We start from the raw sequence: 15,951 nt of genomic DNA on the forward strand, positions 1-15,951 counted from the left end.
GTTGTGTCCCTTGGGCATGCCTGAAACCTAAATCGTTAGTTTGAATCCCAGTTTGCCCCGATTGTGTTTCTTGTTTTGTCAGCACCATACCCGTGCTCGTTGGTTTCACTAGAATGGTAGACATTTAAAACTTGCATCACTTCGGGCTTTCCTCCCACATCAAGATGACAGCTGTGATATACTGTATTTGACGTAATAAGTGCCCCGCTCTAATAAGCGATATTTGCTAATATGTTGGCAAGTGAACAATCCAAATTAGAACCCATTCCAATTGATCAATGTACACAAGACTTATCTATTCTCGTATAATACACACTCGTGTGTTATATGCACCCTTAATTATGGGCAATTAAATTCTGGAAAAATATATCTGTCGTATATAAACTTTTCAGGCTGTCAGCATAAACCACAAAATTTATCTTTCAACTCTGTTTTTTTCCCACCAAAATAATATTCTAATAAGAGTCCCCTATTTCTAATTTTGAGAGCGCCCTGGGCGCTTATTACGTCGAATACGGTAACTTGAATACTGTTCAAAGTGGTGTTAAACCCAACTCACTGTACACAGCCTACACTGAAGCTGTTTGTGAAATGACCACTTAATAGGCTATCTTTAAGATATATGTTTGAAGCAAAGGTTTGTTAAACATTTTTTGGCCAAGCAAGCATGCTCAGCAAACAAGTCCATATAGTAACACTACAATCTAATGAAAATGAAGCAAACAGCTTTGTCACACACTGATGTAAATTGAGTGAACATAGTTGCAAACAAATCTATATTTGTGAGTAAAATTAGTTACAAATCTTTCAGGTTAACTAGTTAGAGAAATGTCTTTAGCTAAGAAAAGATCATTATTGAAAATCTTATTACATCTTTCTGCAAAGTCATAAATTGTCTAATGCTTATGAGAGTATTAGTACCTGACCTATGACATAGCAGAACAATGGAATCTTTTTTAAATTGTCCATGAAAACTCTTTAGACATATGAAAATAGAACTAAAATATTTCACCCCAAAAGTTTTCTATTAGCTTTCAAATTAATCTGTTTATTCAGCTGGCAGTAGAAACGTTCACAACAGTTACGTGAGTTGGTATAATAAGGCGTACCATTCCTCAGCTATGTTTTATATATACTTGAAGGCAGTTATAAGATTTAGATGACCATGGTTTGTGAGATTTGTAGGAAAATGTATAAAGAACAGTAATTACAGCACCAGCATCTCAGGCAGTCTCATCAGTGTGTTGTGTAACTTGAGAGTCCGTGGGGGGTGGCAGCTGCCCCGCTCCAACACTTGCAGCCCCCCAAGTCAGTCTTACCCTACAGGAGAAAATAGCTCCATGCTCACTCACATTCAAAATGGATGAAGCTAGGAGACTGGAAACTGCACTTTCAGAGGCAAAGGGTGGCACGAAAAACAAAAGTTAATTACTGACATAAATACATGATGAACACACAGCTCCCCTGTGAAGCAGTGATTTGAGGATTGTGAGTGCGGCAAACTGGGATGGATGGATGTGTGCGACTTGACAATTTCTGGTAAATGTTTAGTTCAGGTGTCAGAGACCTACCTGTAATAATATCGATGGGATTATAATCCACTACAAACAAAATCCACCGAAATGCGAAACAGTTGCAGGAGAAAAAGCTGGTGAATGCTAAATGCAAGATCTGGATGTGATTCCACTTTGAGTCTTTGGAATTGCAGGATACAGCGGATATTAAATTTCACACCCACCGGGTGGCACCTGACTTATTCATGAAAGACTGTCAGTGGAGACGGCAGCGAAAACACTACACATAAGGATTAATTGCTTGTGTAATTACTGTGAGGGGAATGCCCCTTGGTTGGCTCTCTGTGCAAACCTGGAAGGATTGGTGTATACCCGAGTTCCATCTCAACTATCCTGCTAATGTACCTGATGCTGTTATAGAAATTAACAAGGCTTCACATGATGATTCCAACTCTGCACCGGTAAAGATGCCACGTCAGCCATTGCTTCTTTTCTAGTTACAAGTCCAAATTTATCCTATTTCTTTACGTTGCTTTGGGTTATTTTTGTATTATTTGTGTATTATTTTTAAGAGATATGTTACATAAGCTTGTTGTGAGGTTTTAAGATGCTAAAAGGGGTATGATGTATTATTGTTGAGGCGCTCTTGACACAAGGTTACAGTGTGATAAACGTTACTGGTTACATTGTCAGAACCATGTCATTATATACTGTTAGATATCTTAATACATGCAAGAGATTCCAAGGCATTGACAACATAATGAGAATGATTGAACTGGAAGAGTTATGATGATCATACATTTATGCCAACAGTTATCAATTAGGAGGATGATGTTCTTGTTTTGATGAGAAGTACCGAAATATTGATGTATGTTGCTCCCAGAAGAGTAAATTGTTGCTAATCATTAAGATTTATTTACCTCTTTAAGTCCCATCATGCCATGCACATCAAAACAAATCACAATAATGAGGAAACTCATCAGCAGCTTACTGCAACTTCTGCTTCTTTACCCCTGTTATTTCATTACTGAGGTGATATTATGCACTGACCTTCTCATCCATTAAAATATTGATAATCTCTTCTGAAGAATTATTAGTGCTGATTAAGAAACTTCAAGCTACCTGTGAATCATGGACAACAGATGCACAGTGGAAATGCAATATTTTTATAAGTATCATCAAAAAAAGTTAAGAAGTAACTGTAAGGAAGTAGATTTGGTTGAAGAAAATGTACCTGTCGTAAGAACTCTAGAAATTAGTTTTCAGATTAACTCTGTTGAATTTCTTTTGAGTATATCTGATTTTGTAATTATAAAGGCTCAATTCTTGTCAGCAGGAATGTATATTTCTGGAAGCTAGAAAAAATATTGTTAACTAAATAGCTAAATATAGAGAAATCACTACTCAAAATAGATTAAGTTTGTCGATATGTGAAAAGAAAGCGACTATTCTGAAGAACAAGTAAGTTAATTGGTGAGGCTCCTAGCCTAATGGTTAAAGCATGAGCATTCCATGCCGAAGACCCGAGTTTGGTGTCCCTTGCTGTGATATCGCTGAAATATTGCTAAAATCAACATACAGCCATACTCACCCACTGACTCACAGACACCAAAGTAAGATTACTACTCTTGAGTAGCGTGGTATTATATAGTTTCAACAAAGCTCTTCTCATATAGCATGGCTTCTTACTGTGTTTGCATTGCATCACCAGATTCTCATGAACTATATTCTCATTAATCTATTTTAGTCAACTGTCCTGTTGGGTTTGCCCTTTTCATCATGCTCAAATGTTATTCATGATTATAAGTGAATGTCATTTTTTTAGATTTACATTCTCATTTCAAATTCAAACCAGATTTAATTTTTTTATAAAAGTATTGAAAATCTGATCCGGAACCTTAGTAAAGTACAAGGTGGAGAATAGGTCGGTGATTTAACGCCACTTAATTTGACCAGTATTTTGGTTATATACCCATTACCCTGGGGCAACAGTGTGTCAGCTTGATGTGGGAGGAAAGCCCAAAGTGATAGAGGTCTTAGGTTCAAGAAACCTAAACAGACGAATCTGGGATTTAAACCCATGAACACTGTTTCTAGCTTGCCAAGGAGACTCAATTTTGCATGACAAATTGCATCACCTTAGCTAAAACCTTGCCGACCATGCCCCTACAAGATGGATACTTGAGGAGATCTGGTCCTGCGAGTATGAAATGAACATACACACACATTTTGTGATGACATTAGTGTTCAATCAGGGAAGCCGTGAGACCATCAGCTGAGTATTACCTTTGATTGATGACCGTAGCATCATGGTGTGACCTGTTATTGTAGGGGAAATCACACCATTAGAGAGAACTCCATAAACTGTGTTTCAGAATTGTGCAGTAATTGTTCTTAAGAGTAGGTTTGAATTATGAATGTTAGGAGGTTAAGAAACCATGTGAATGAGAAGCGAGTTTGCTTAGGCGGTGTTGTTTTTAACACTTGGTCTTCGGATCTGCCGACCTTAACAATTAGACATGTGAATAAAAATTCCAATTAAAAGTTTTTTTCACGAATTGTTTCACTGTCTGACCGAGATAAGGAATATATACTCAACAACCTGTCAATGTACTTCAAACACCAGTGATGATAAATACTATTCATAGCTTCACTAGAACTCCATCATTGTGTGGCACTGTTCCTGTAAATGCTATGAAATGTCTGACATTCCTGCCACGTTTCTTAACAATTACAAAAACAATAGAATAGAATTTGAAATGTTATTTCTTTCTCATCCTACCAACCCAAATTTTGTCTAATTATATTTTTTATTTTGTTTCAAGTACCAACTGAAGGTTTAGAGAGAAAAAGTCTGTTAACCAACTAGGGCTGGTTATCGATATAGATTATAGAGATTGTTAATTGCTAATTAAATATTGATCAATTATCAATTGATATCGGAGAAGTAAATTAAATCAACATATTTCACGCCTCTTTGTGGAGATTTGAGATATAACAAAAACAGTTGCTTTCTGTCTTTGACAATTGACCTAATTGACAATAACAAATCTGTTTCGGTAAATCTAAACTTTGTTTCATCACGGTAGTTTATGTAAGTTATGATCGATGACAACAATTTCACATTGATAATCGTTAATATTTCTTCCCATCGATGATAAATCTGATTATCGATCTGTTTAGCCAGCTCTAAAACCACCTAATGAAAAAATGCAGTTTTTTGCAATATTCAAAGCAATATGGGAACACCAAAAAAGGGTTTCAATCATTGTACCCCTTTAGAAAATTAAACCTGGGTCATGTGTGATGATGAACCAACCACTTGGCAACCTGACTATTACTCATCACTTTAGAAATGCTGCTTTACACAAACAATAATCTGTTGGATACTTGAATGAAACATTAATTTCCTGTGAGAAGTATAAAATTGATATCCAATACTAAGTCCTTTTTTTTTATCTATTTCAGTCATTTGTGGTCATTTCCAGACGGGTCACAAAGAAGACTATATACCGGTTTTCAGCAACTCGATCTTTCTACATTTTCCCCCCATGGAACCCTATACGAAAGATGGCTGTGTTTGTCTCCACCAATCAATTCTTTGACTATTTTGTCATCCTTACCATCCTCACAAACTGTGTCTTTCTTGCTTTACCAACCATGACATTCACAGAATCCTCCGAGTAAGTACAAATCTCATCTTATGTGTAAGTTTAGCACTTCTTTTAGCAATATTCCAGTGTCAGTCAGGGACACCAAGAATGGACTCCACACATAGTCCTTGGAATCCATATTGGGAAGTGAACCCAGATCATCAGCATGACAAGCCATGGCTTTGACCACTTGGCTCCCTTTTGCCCTTATCCAACATGGTGTTGTTTCTAGTTTCATGACAAATAAATGTGTACCCTATTTATTGGGAAATTATCCTTTTCTTTTAATTTACATTATTTGATTTGAATTTCATAAAATGAACATCATAAATACCAGCATGTAAGAAAATATGTAAGTTTTTGGTATGCAGATATTATGACCATGTAGATCATTAAATACAGGTTCATGAGTTGGTTAAATAACCAAGGAAAACAAGTAGCAATTTACAGACAACATCATGATAAAGTTTCTGTGTTATGAATGTGTGTACATTGTCATTAGGGTACACAAACTTATCTGACTCGTATCAAAAGTAAATGTATGATCAAAGTATTGGTTCATTAATGACGAATTTGTCATGAGAAACTCAGTCAGCATGATGAGGATTCAATAGCAGTGTTGGTAAATGAAGGGGGTCCTGGGGTTCTAGGGATCTTCTATGGTATTTCAATCTGGGGACCCCCCTAAATCTTCATTTTTAAAATTTGGATTATAAGGCCTATTTGACTTTCATGCTTAATTTTGAACTGTGCATTTACGGAGCTCCGGAGCAGACTGAAATGAGGGTTCTGGTAGATATGAAGTGTAATCTTGCATGTATCATTATACCCTGATGAAATTGATCATTTTATACAGAGAAGATTGTTTACAGGCAGCTATAGTTGAGCTAGAATATTGCTTGCATTGGCATAAAACAACATTACTGACTAAATATCACAGATGTGTAATATTTGACAGTTTATATTGTTAGAATTTGCACTTTGTGCATAGGTTTGGGGGATAATTATCTCTTTATGTTTGCATAGTCAGCATCGTAATTAGGTAATTGTATGTAACAGAATGTATCAACTCTTATGTGTTACACTTTGGCAGAAAGAATTTTAATTTACTGTTAGTTGACATTTGGTTCAGGGATAATTAATAAATCATGATTACAATGATACCTAATCACATTCTGAGTTACTGATTACAGTTAAAGAGACCAAAGGATAGACTTAACCAGGCTATAGTAAAACCACAATGAATGACAACCCTGTAATTAGCACAGTTTCTTTCACTGGTTTAAACTTTAAATAATACAAACTATATTTTGATTAAATACTAACTACACTTGGTTTCGTCTGGGGATCAGATAATGAGTGAAATACAATAAATGTCTGGAAATGGTTTGGGGAAATAAAACATAAAATCAGTTTTCCCCGCAATGTTAAAATCTCCAGTGTGTGTATTTTGGTGCATTGTGCCTATTATAGATGTGAGGGCTATTTACATCTCGGCAGTTGCCTTTCATTATCTGGCTGATGGCACAGGATCAAAACATTTGTTCACTTGTTTCAATCTGAAATATGGCTTCTGAATGCCATTTCTTGGAATGGGAAGTTGGGATTTGAACCAAATAATACACCCTTGGGAAAACTTTAAAAGACGATTTCCCTCCACTGATAGATAGTAGGAACCCAAATTGTATCACTGATAGGTATTTATTGGTGTTGAAAAGGAAAGACATACAAGTTATTGTTTAAAGCAAAAGTTCCACCCCACTCAATATGTCACCATCGAAGAACCATTTCTTGTTTGTTATATTTTTAGCAGCCATCATACATGGGTGTATACTTTCTTTTGCCCTGCAGTTTATAGGAAATTTCCCAACAATATTCTGGACTAACAGGATTTCAACATACTTCATTTGGAAAAGTTAGATATTTGAGTTCATCATGTCCATGTAGTTTTTCTCGAAGGTTTCTGTCATGTAGCCTTCACAGTTACGAGACATGCATTAGGAAGTAATAACCATTACCGGTAGCTTTTTACACTGTGATGATTTTTGACACATTATTGTATGACCTGCGATGGTAATATCTCTTTTATCACATTTTACTTATCACATTTGGTATCAGTCATGTCTTGTAACTCTTTTGTTGCAGGTATGTGTTCTTAGGAATATACACATTAGAGATGTTTATCAAGTTAATAGCCAGAGGATTTTTTATCAACAACTACACCTATTTGAGAGATCCGTGGAACTGGCTGGATTTTGTTGTCATAGTAATAGCGTAAGTATGTTTAATTTAAGTTTTGAATGTGTTCTACATGTCATCATTTAGTTGTGTGTCATTATTTACATAATTTGCCAAGCCCAACAGGAAAGACACTGAAAAGGCGTATTTCAATACTTTCATATCTTCACTCACTGTCCCATTTTCAAAACATTTGTCTAACGTTTCTTAAATAAAGATGGCTATCTGTCCATAAAATGAATTTTTCTCTACACATGTCATTATATTATGCAAATGAAAATATGGAAATACAAGTGAAAATTTAAATAGATTTATTTGGCTTCTTGTGATGTCAAACATTACTGACAACTGATGAGTTGGTAATTGTTCATATTTTGTTCAGTTTTTATGTGTAAACACAGCTTATCAAACCATTATGGTCAGATAAGAATAAAAAATATCCGGTTGATATAATTGATTATTTGTTTATTTTTTATGCACCACACACCATACAAGTTACGTCAAACTGGCATGTGCCTAATATTTATGATTAATAGTATATATGCAGCTGTCATTGACTAATACCTGGGTAATTGTTCTATTCACACCTTTGGCAGCTCTAACAGTTTTGAAATGATCTTTATCTTGTGCATGATGCATACAAAAACACATATAACAGAAAATCAATAGGATCAAGGATAATGATTATGTACTTAATTGATTGTTGCTGGCAACTTTTCTAAATTGCCTCTGAATTGAATCCTTGACATTGTTGTGCTAAAAATGAGGCATTAGTATCTCTTTTATGATGCACAATAGGAGAACATCTTGACCTGATTACAGGGTTTTGCTTGTGAGTTGTTTGGTATTGTAAGAAGAAAAACTGTTGTAGATTTAATGGCGAGTATTCAGGTTATGAGGATGTGTGCAATTCAACACTGATGGAGGCCTGGTTCAAATCTTGTTGTGGTACTTTAGCTCTCCGACAGTCCACACACATTTGCAACCATTTCCCCTTGAATCAGTGTTTGTATAGAGAATCTCACACGAGAGTCTTTTGATATCAAATATATCAGCATAAGGGTAGCAAAGCTCTGAGGCTTGCTAACAAGGCTTTCTACTTTATCAGCAAGTGCTGATATATTTGATATAAAAAGATATGATATGAGTGTGACATTTTATTTAGAATCCAATCTTTGCGTACAACAACCATATATTTGAGACCATGTTTCCGGCCATCTTGAAATCATAAAAGCACATCACCTTGAAAAGAAATATCACAATGTAATTCTTGAATTCAGCTGAAACTTTTGCAGCCGATATATTTTCTGTACTGGTACGATATCTGTAAGACTTCACAACCTAAATATTGTATTGCATTGTTTTTAAATTTATCATGCAAAGTTGAATGCTATGCCTTTCTTTTGTTAAAATAGCAAAGTGGTCAAGAGTTTAAGCTGTTGAGAAATACCTCCATTCTAGAGATGTGCCACCATTACCTTACGATGTCAGTGTGTAAAGATTTATGTAACGTTACTATGCTGTGAGACCACAGTTAGGAAACAGTAGGGTCTGGCGCTCAGTCACATCTTCTTTATTCTAAAATAGAATCACTTGTGTTTGATATGAACACTTAAGCCTAGGGAATGCGATATCTCCAAGGAGATATATTATTTTTATCTTACACAAGCAATATTTACAGCTGAAGCCGGTCTTGGATAATAAATGTTGACTCAGTCAATAAACCTTTCGATAAATATTTGATAATTATCAATAAATATAGAGAACAGTGTTTGAAATTAAGTTGGAAGTCAAGTGGTCGCTAGAATAAGGATGTACCTATATTCAAATGCCATAGAAGCAGTGCAAAAAAACTTTTGAGTCTACTAGCCAGGACCTTTCATTATTTTCAGTAGATCTTAGTGTTAGTATTTGAACTTCAGTTAACAAATCTCACTAGGCATCATTATGACAGTTCAGGCAAATTGTTGGTGTGTTTTCAAGATAGTAACTGGTCAATCAGCCAGCTAGATGCTATACGCTTCTATGTCAATACGTTTGTTGCTCTTACAGTCATTTTGTGGGAACAAATGACAATGATGATATTTCTATGTTTAAAGAATTGTTACTGCTTGAGTAATTTGCAGTAGTAAGAACATAGTGTTTGAAGTGTAGGTGGAGATTCACACATTCACATTTTCTCCATTTTCGAACAATGCTTGACACATATTATATGACAATGAAAATCCACCTAAGTGTTGACAGAAAACAGGCACTTCCTCCACTGTTGTCACATGAATAAATCACCAACCTTTTGTATCCCTGCTAATTTTTTTATGGATAACAGCTTCTGCAACCTTTGTAACATCATTTCAGAGCTACTTCTTGACCCTTCATCAAATTATTCACTGATGAAAGGACAAGAAGTAGCCCTGAAACGTTCAAAGAATAAAAAAAATTGTTATAAATTAAAAAAGTGTCATGTATTCAGACAGTAGAAGTGTTTTTGTGTTACGAAGCAAAATATATCCAAAATGTGATAATAAATTTGATAATAAAAATTATTCTTGCTGATCTGAAATAACAGAAAGTCAGACGAGTTCTTTGGATGAACAACTTCTTTATTACAATTACACATTTCGGTGTAGATCCTAACACCTTTATCAAGCAAGTGATCACTTGCTTGATAAAGGTGTTAGGATCTACACCGAAACGTCGCACTAATTGTAATAAAGTAGTTGTTCATCCATAGAACTCGTCTTACTTCATCACACCAACTTCTAAATGCCACTGAAAGAAGTAACAGAAAGTCAATGGGAATTGAGATGAGGTTCACACATTTATGCTACAGTAGTGCAGTCAGCAATAATATTTGTTCCCAGGTATGTCACAACTATCATCCAAGCTGCAGCTCCAGGCTTTTCTGTTGGCAATCTCACAAGTTTGAGGACATTCAGGGTATTCCGAGCATTAAAAACAGTGTCCATTATACCAGGTAAGCCTCTTGTTGCTATCCATAATAGTTGGTACTTCCTTCTTGGTCTGATTTACTATTGATGAAGAATAATAGCCTACTGTACACACTAGTGGTAGCAATAGTAACCCTTGTCATATTGATAAATATCTTGGACCCATATATTGGATCCATTGGCCAGCAGAGCTTCCTTTAGAAAGTGTAGTCACCACCTCCATCACTTCGCTCATATAAATAACTTCACACAGAATTTCTCTCATTCACATCATGCCATTTGAATCAGGCTCAAAATGAAGCTATGGCAGCGATTAGGTTGAGGGTGTTTATAATAATAAAATGGGTGAGTGAGATGGATTTTACATGGCTTTTAGCAATATTCCAGCAATATCACGGTGGGGGACAACAGAAAAGAGTTTCACACATTGTACCCATGAGGGGAATCGAACCCGTGCCTTCAGTGTGACGAGCGAACGCTTTCTACACTAAGCTTCCCAACCACCCAACATAATAAAATGGAAAAGTAATTCACTGGATAAGCAAGAATGAGCAGAAGAAGACATGTATTTGATTGATAATGTGCATCATGGAATAAGTGTTTGCGTTTATTCAAATTTCAAATCTGCATCATGTTAATTTTATGCTACTTTGTCTAATGTACCTGTAACCATGGTAACAGATGGCAAACATTGCTTATAGACGTGTTGTCCAATCTTGATTTTATTTTGCCATGTTTCAGGTCTAAAGACTATAGTTGGTGCCCTGCTTCGAGCTTTCAAGATGCTGATTGAAGTGATAATGTTGACAGTGTTTTGTTTGATGGTGTTTGCTCTGTTTGCTCTGCAAGTGTACATGGGAGGACTCCGACAGAAATGTGTTTTGAACTATAACATCACACAGTCTGATTCTATGTATGTTACACACTACAGTGAACATATACGGAACTCAAGTAAGTAACTCTTAAACTGCTACTACCATGCTGATCAGACACTCATAGTTTACCAGGATATTTTACAATTCTGCATTCTGATTGGTCTGTCAGTGGTATCAAATCTATGTAATACCATCATTTTCAGGATGACCACATCAGTGCAGAGGAGAATATCATTTGAAAGCACTTCTTTTTCAAAGACTTATTGGAAATTTATAATTAGTTTTGCCTCTTGGTTGTGTCAGGATCTGCTGATCATTAGTCATGAAACCAGATTCTCCCTGATTATGATGCTTGGTTTTACCAAAGTGATAAATGTCTCTGTCTGGCATCACTTTGAGATATTATCTGAAGCTGACAGGTTGTGATATAGTGAAATACTCTAAAAAAATATTAATTCCAACTCACTCACTTGGTAATATTATTACAGAATTGACTTCAGGTTTTTCTGCGTTTATGTAGGTATACGTAAAATCTGCAAAGTGTGCACAACAATTTTATGTTTATATATAAAATATAAATATATATAAATAACTTTGCATACTGTTTAATTAATCATATTCAAAATGTAGACCGTAGTAAAAAATCAGTGACATCATTCAGCAAAATGATAATAAAAAAAGTCCCACTAATTCTATTATCAGCCGATCAGGAAACAGTAGTCCGTCAGTGGGTATGGCCTTATTTTTTCAGTTTAGTGTTAAAAGATTGCTTGGTAAGCCAATCAAATGCCAGGGAATGACTTGCAATGTATTTATTCATGCTTTTCTTGATCATGTCAAGTTTAACTGACTGTTCTATGACATTGAAGGCAACTGGTTCACTGATGGTGATGGAGGGTATTTGCTGTGCGGAAACATCACAGGATCAGGGTCAGTGTAGTAGATGTTTTATTCCATCTTAAAGATCCCCTATGAGGATTCTGGGGATTCCAGTACCCAGTGCTTGTCCTGTCGTATTTTACCTTGCTGATTATGTGTCATTGTCACCTAATTACTTGGATTGTTGCTCATGCCAACACTGGTTTAGCCTGGCGAAGACCTGTTTTTTTTCAAAAGCTAGATCATTCCTGAAAGTGGTGTAAAATTACATTCTCTCAATCACCCATTTCAAGCTTCGTAATGGTGTTCAAATCTGCACTGAAACCTCACTGCAATTGCGATGATGAAGTTGATCATCCATACTATCTTGTAATTTGTTACACCTATCAAACTTCTTATGCCGCTCAGAAGCTGTAGAAACTGGCACTAGTCCTCTAGTCCTTGCCAAACTGCCCAATAGTTGAGGTATCTTAAGGGCCAGTAGAAATTTGCCATTTTTAAGGGTTTTGCTATATGTTGTCATTACAAATACTAGTGGACAAAAATTGTTAGTTTTCGTAGCTGCTCAGGGTGGTGGGATAGTTTCGTGTGTACATCGTTAGCTCATTCAATTCAGCACACATGTTTTACTTCTGAAGCCGATTTCTGTACCACCTGTGGTATTGCTTAAATCAGCATATGACCTTACTCACTCACTCACTGTAAGTACCACTCAAAGATATTGCTTTTATTTCAACTAAATTATTTATTTATTTATTAATTCCACCGACAATGATCTAGGTTATGCTGACACACATAGTCTGTCTTCTACAGAGGATGCCCAAGTAACTACACCTGTTTACCTGACATTGGAGAGAACCCCAATTCTGGCTATACAAACTTTGACCACTTTGGCTGGGCCATGCTGAATGCCTTCCAACTCATCACCCTGGACTTCTGGGAGGATACTTATAATAAGGTAGGAACTTTATATCTTCTCACTCTGCGAGGGACCAAGATCAGACAATTATTGTTGTTGCTCCACAAGCATGATGAGGCTGAATTATTATTTTTTTATTGTGATGAAACAATATACTGTCCTTCCTGACAGTTAAAAACTCTACCTCATACATTTGTCATGCATTCTCCTGTTGTCTTTATTTTTCCCTAATGCATTCTTCTGTTGTTCTGAAGGGGCTTGGGTGGTTCTGTTGTCTAACGCGCTGCAATTTGCTGTGCAGAGTTGTGTCCATTGAGCACGCCAGAAATCTGTGATTGTGGGTTAGAATCTTGGTTAGCCATGATTATATTTCTAGGTTTGTCAGCAAGATACCCCTGCTCATTGGTTTCACCAAAGTGGTAAACGTCTGAGACCTGCATCACTTCGGGTTTTCCTCCCACATTAAGCTGACACCCTGTGATATCACTGGAATACTGTTAATAGCAACGTTAAACCCAACTCACTCACTCACTCTGTTGTTCCAAAATTCTCGCTCATACATTATTTTGATGAATGATGATATTTTGATTGTCCATGAAGGTGATCCGAGCTAGTGGTCCCTGGAATCTGGTGTTCTTCATTGTGGTGATATTCTTCGGCTCCTTCTACCTCATTAACCTCATGCTGGCTGTCGTGGCCATGTCCTACGAGGAGGAAGCAGTGCGTGCTGGGAAGGTAAGAACCATTCAAATTTGTTGAAGGATCTCTGCTGAATGAGGGATTAGGGAGCAATCATTGCCTCAGGAAGCTACCTGAGAGCTGATTGTTCTGTGTGATGGTTGGTCATTTATGTTATTGCCACCTTAATGACATTCTGTCTGTTACATGATGATTTCATGCTTTAAAACAAAATCTTTAATAGAAGCATGATGTTCAAAAATATGCAATGCTTACTTTTATCTTGAAAATTATATTTTTCAGAAAATAATGGTTATTGTGAGATTATTTTTTATGCTTGTGATAAATTTGGTTAGAGTTACAAACAAAAAAGTTTATTGAAAAATTTTGTTTTGAAAAAATATGTTAACTTTTATCTTAAACTTTAAAATTTTGAAAATATTATATATAGAGATTTTTTGCTAATAGTAATTTAGTATATAACCATTTGAAGTCACTGATAGCGCACCTTGAAGAATTATGTTTTTACAGGTTAATCTAATTTGCACATCGTGTAATCATTTTCACTTGAATGTTGCATGGTAAATGTGTCTGACATGGCTTGTTCAGTGCATGTGATGTGGTAAATATGCAGCATGGCCATCATCTAATTGTCTTGAAAAATTAGTTCACATACCGTAATCAACATAATACGTGGGAAGCCAAAGTAAATTGGTATACCATCAAGCATATGGGGTCTTTTGAAGATTTATTATTAAGTTCATTGTAGATAGAGATATACATATCTATCCCCCAAGAAGTACTTTATTTAGTGCATGAAAAATTATTAACAGTAACAACTGAATTGATCTTTTGTCACACTATTGCTGGATAAATGGAAATATTTCGGACGTTCAAGTTTTGTTGTGAGTGAAAGGCTCTGTTTGTTTTGTTTGTTCTTTAACGCCGCACTCAGCAATATTCCAGCTATATGACGGTAAAAGATTCTGAAGAGCATGGAGGCAAAGCTAAAAGAATTAGGGCTGGGGAAACACATGATGACGCTTTTGAACATTAGGGGTGCTCATTGTGTTGATTACGGTACACACAAGATAATTGTAGCTTGGTATGAATAATGCCTGAACAAATGAAGAAAATACACAGGAGACATTGCATGTTACCATTCACAGGAGAGAGAACGAGAAAAAGCTAGCCAAAGGAAAAAAATGAATAAAAATCCAATATACGACTTAACAAAAATATCCATAGCAAGCAAGAAACTAAAACTTGATGAAAAAAAGAACCCTAAAGATAAGAAGTCTGGATTGAAAAAAATGGAAATACAAGGAGCAGAAGGATTAAAGCAGCCAGAGAAGACGCCTAGACCTCCCGTGAACCCTAAAAAGCCTATGGTCAAGATTCCAAGCAAGGACAGTGGCTATTCATCCAGAAGTCAGAACAGTAGTCGTTCTGTGGGGAGCAAGGTTCTCAAACATAGGGACAGTAGAGAGAGGCTGAAGAACCCAGAAGATGCTGAAACAGACAGTGAAGCTAGCAGCAGCGTGAACTATGCCTTTAAGTCGGGTATGCTGATCAAGCAGAATAGCCGTGGTAATGTAAGTAAACCTAGAGATTTCAGTCTGACAAGGGATATGTTGTCAGGAAAAATAGTTGTTTTATTTAATGGTAAGAACCTGTGTTATGGAATAGAAAAGATAGTTGAAATCTTGAATGGCTACTACAATGTATATGTATATGTGTACTAACTTTGGATACCATCATTTGTAGGATTAACACATTTAGAGGAATTTGTATTCGTTCATTTGCCCTAATAGAATAGAAATAGTTTAATACTTCATCATAAGGTCTTAATACTTCATCATAAGGTCTTAATACTGCATCATAAGGTCTGAATACTTCATCATAAGGTCAGAATACTTCATCATAAGGTCTTAATACTTCATCATAAGGTCTTAATACTGCATCATGAACTGTTTGAACTCATTCTCCTAATCTAAAAAAAAGTATTAGTGAAAAGAATTTAACATTTAAATTTCTAAATGGAAACTAAAAGAGAAAATCCTATTTAATTTAGTATTGCAATATCTATACTAAATGATAGTTTGTTATTCAGATCCATATAAGACGTTTTTAGCAATCTAATTATGTATGGTGGTAATTCTATCTTTGTTCATAAATATGTAAGAAGGTGAAACATTGATGCCTTACACCTCTTTCGCTGTTTCGTTTTGTCATGACAGTGACAAC

The 15,951-nt window shown here is 35.8% G+C and overlaps 1 protein-coding gene across 5 annotated transcripts in view; it reads left to right on the forward strand.

Annotated features, from left to right (window-relative positions):
• LOC124131545 (sodium channel protein 1 brain-like) overlaps positions 1 to 15,951 on the forward strand; it is a 78,302-nt gene that overhangs the window by 28,953 nt on the left and 33,398 nt on the right. For 4 of the 5 annotated variants that reach the window (XM_048398036.1, XM_048398033.1, XM_048398040.1 and 1 more), the window contains exons 3-10: positions 4,983 to 5,197; positions 7,313 to 7,441; positions 10,267 to 10,379; positions 11,095 to 11,304; positions 12,098 to 12,158; positions 12,921 to 13,065; positions 13,627 to 13,761; positions 14,874 to 15,299. In XM_048398036.1, coding sequence (XP_048253993.1) covers positions 4,983 to 5,197; positions 7,313 to 7,441; positions 10,267 to 10,379; positions 11,095 to 11,304; positions 12,098 to 12,158; positions 12,921 to 13,065; positions 13,627 to 13,761; positions 14,874 to 15,299 — 1,434 coding nt within the window. The remainder of the gene's footprint in view (positions 1 to 4,982; positions 5,198 to 7,312; positions 7,442 to 10,266; positions 10,380 to 11,094; positions 11,305 to 12,097; positions 12,159 to 12,920; positions 13,066 to 13,626; positions 13,762 to 14,873; positions 15,300 to 15,951) is intronic. The other variant, XM_048398046.1, reaches the window with a different exon arrangement.

Source organism: Haliotis rufescens, unplaced genomic scaffold (assembly GCF_023055435.1).
Source record: "Haliotis rufescens isolate VD_foot unplaced genomic scaffold, xgHalRufe1.0.p SCAF_1, whole genome shotgun sequence".
NCBI lineage: Eukaryota > Metazoa > Mollusca > Gastropoda > Lepetellida > Haliotidae > Haliotis > Haliotis rufescens.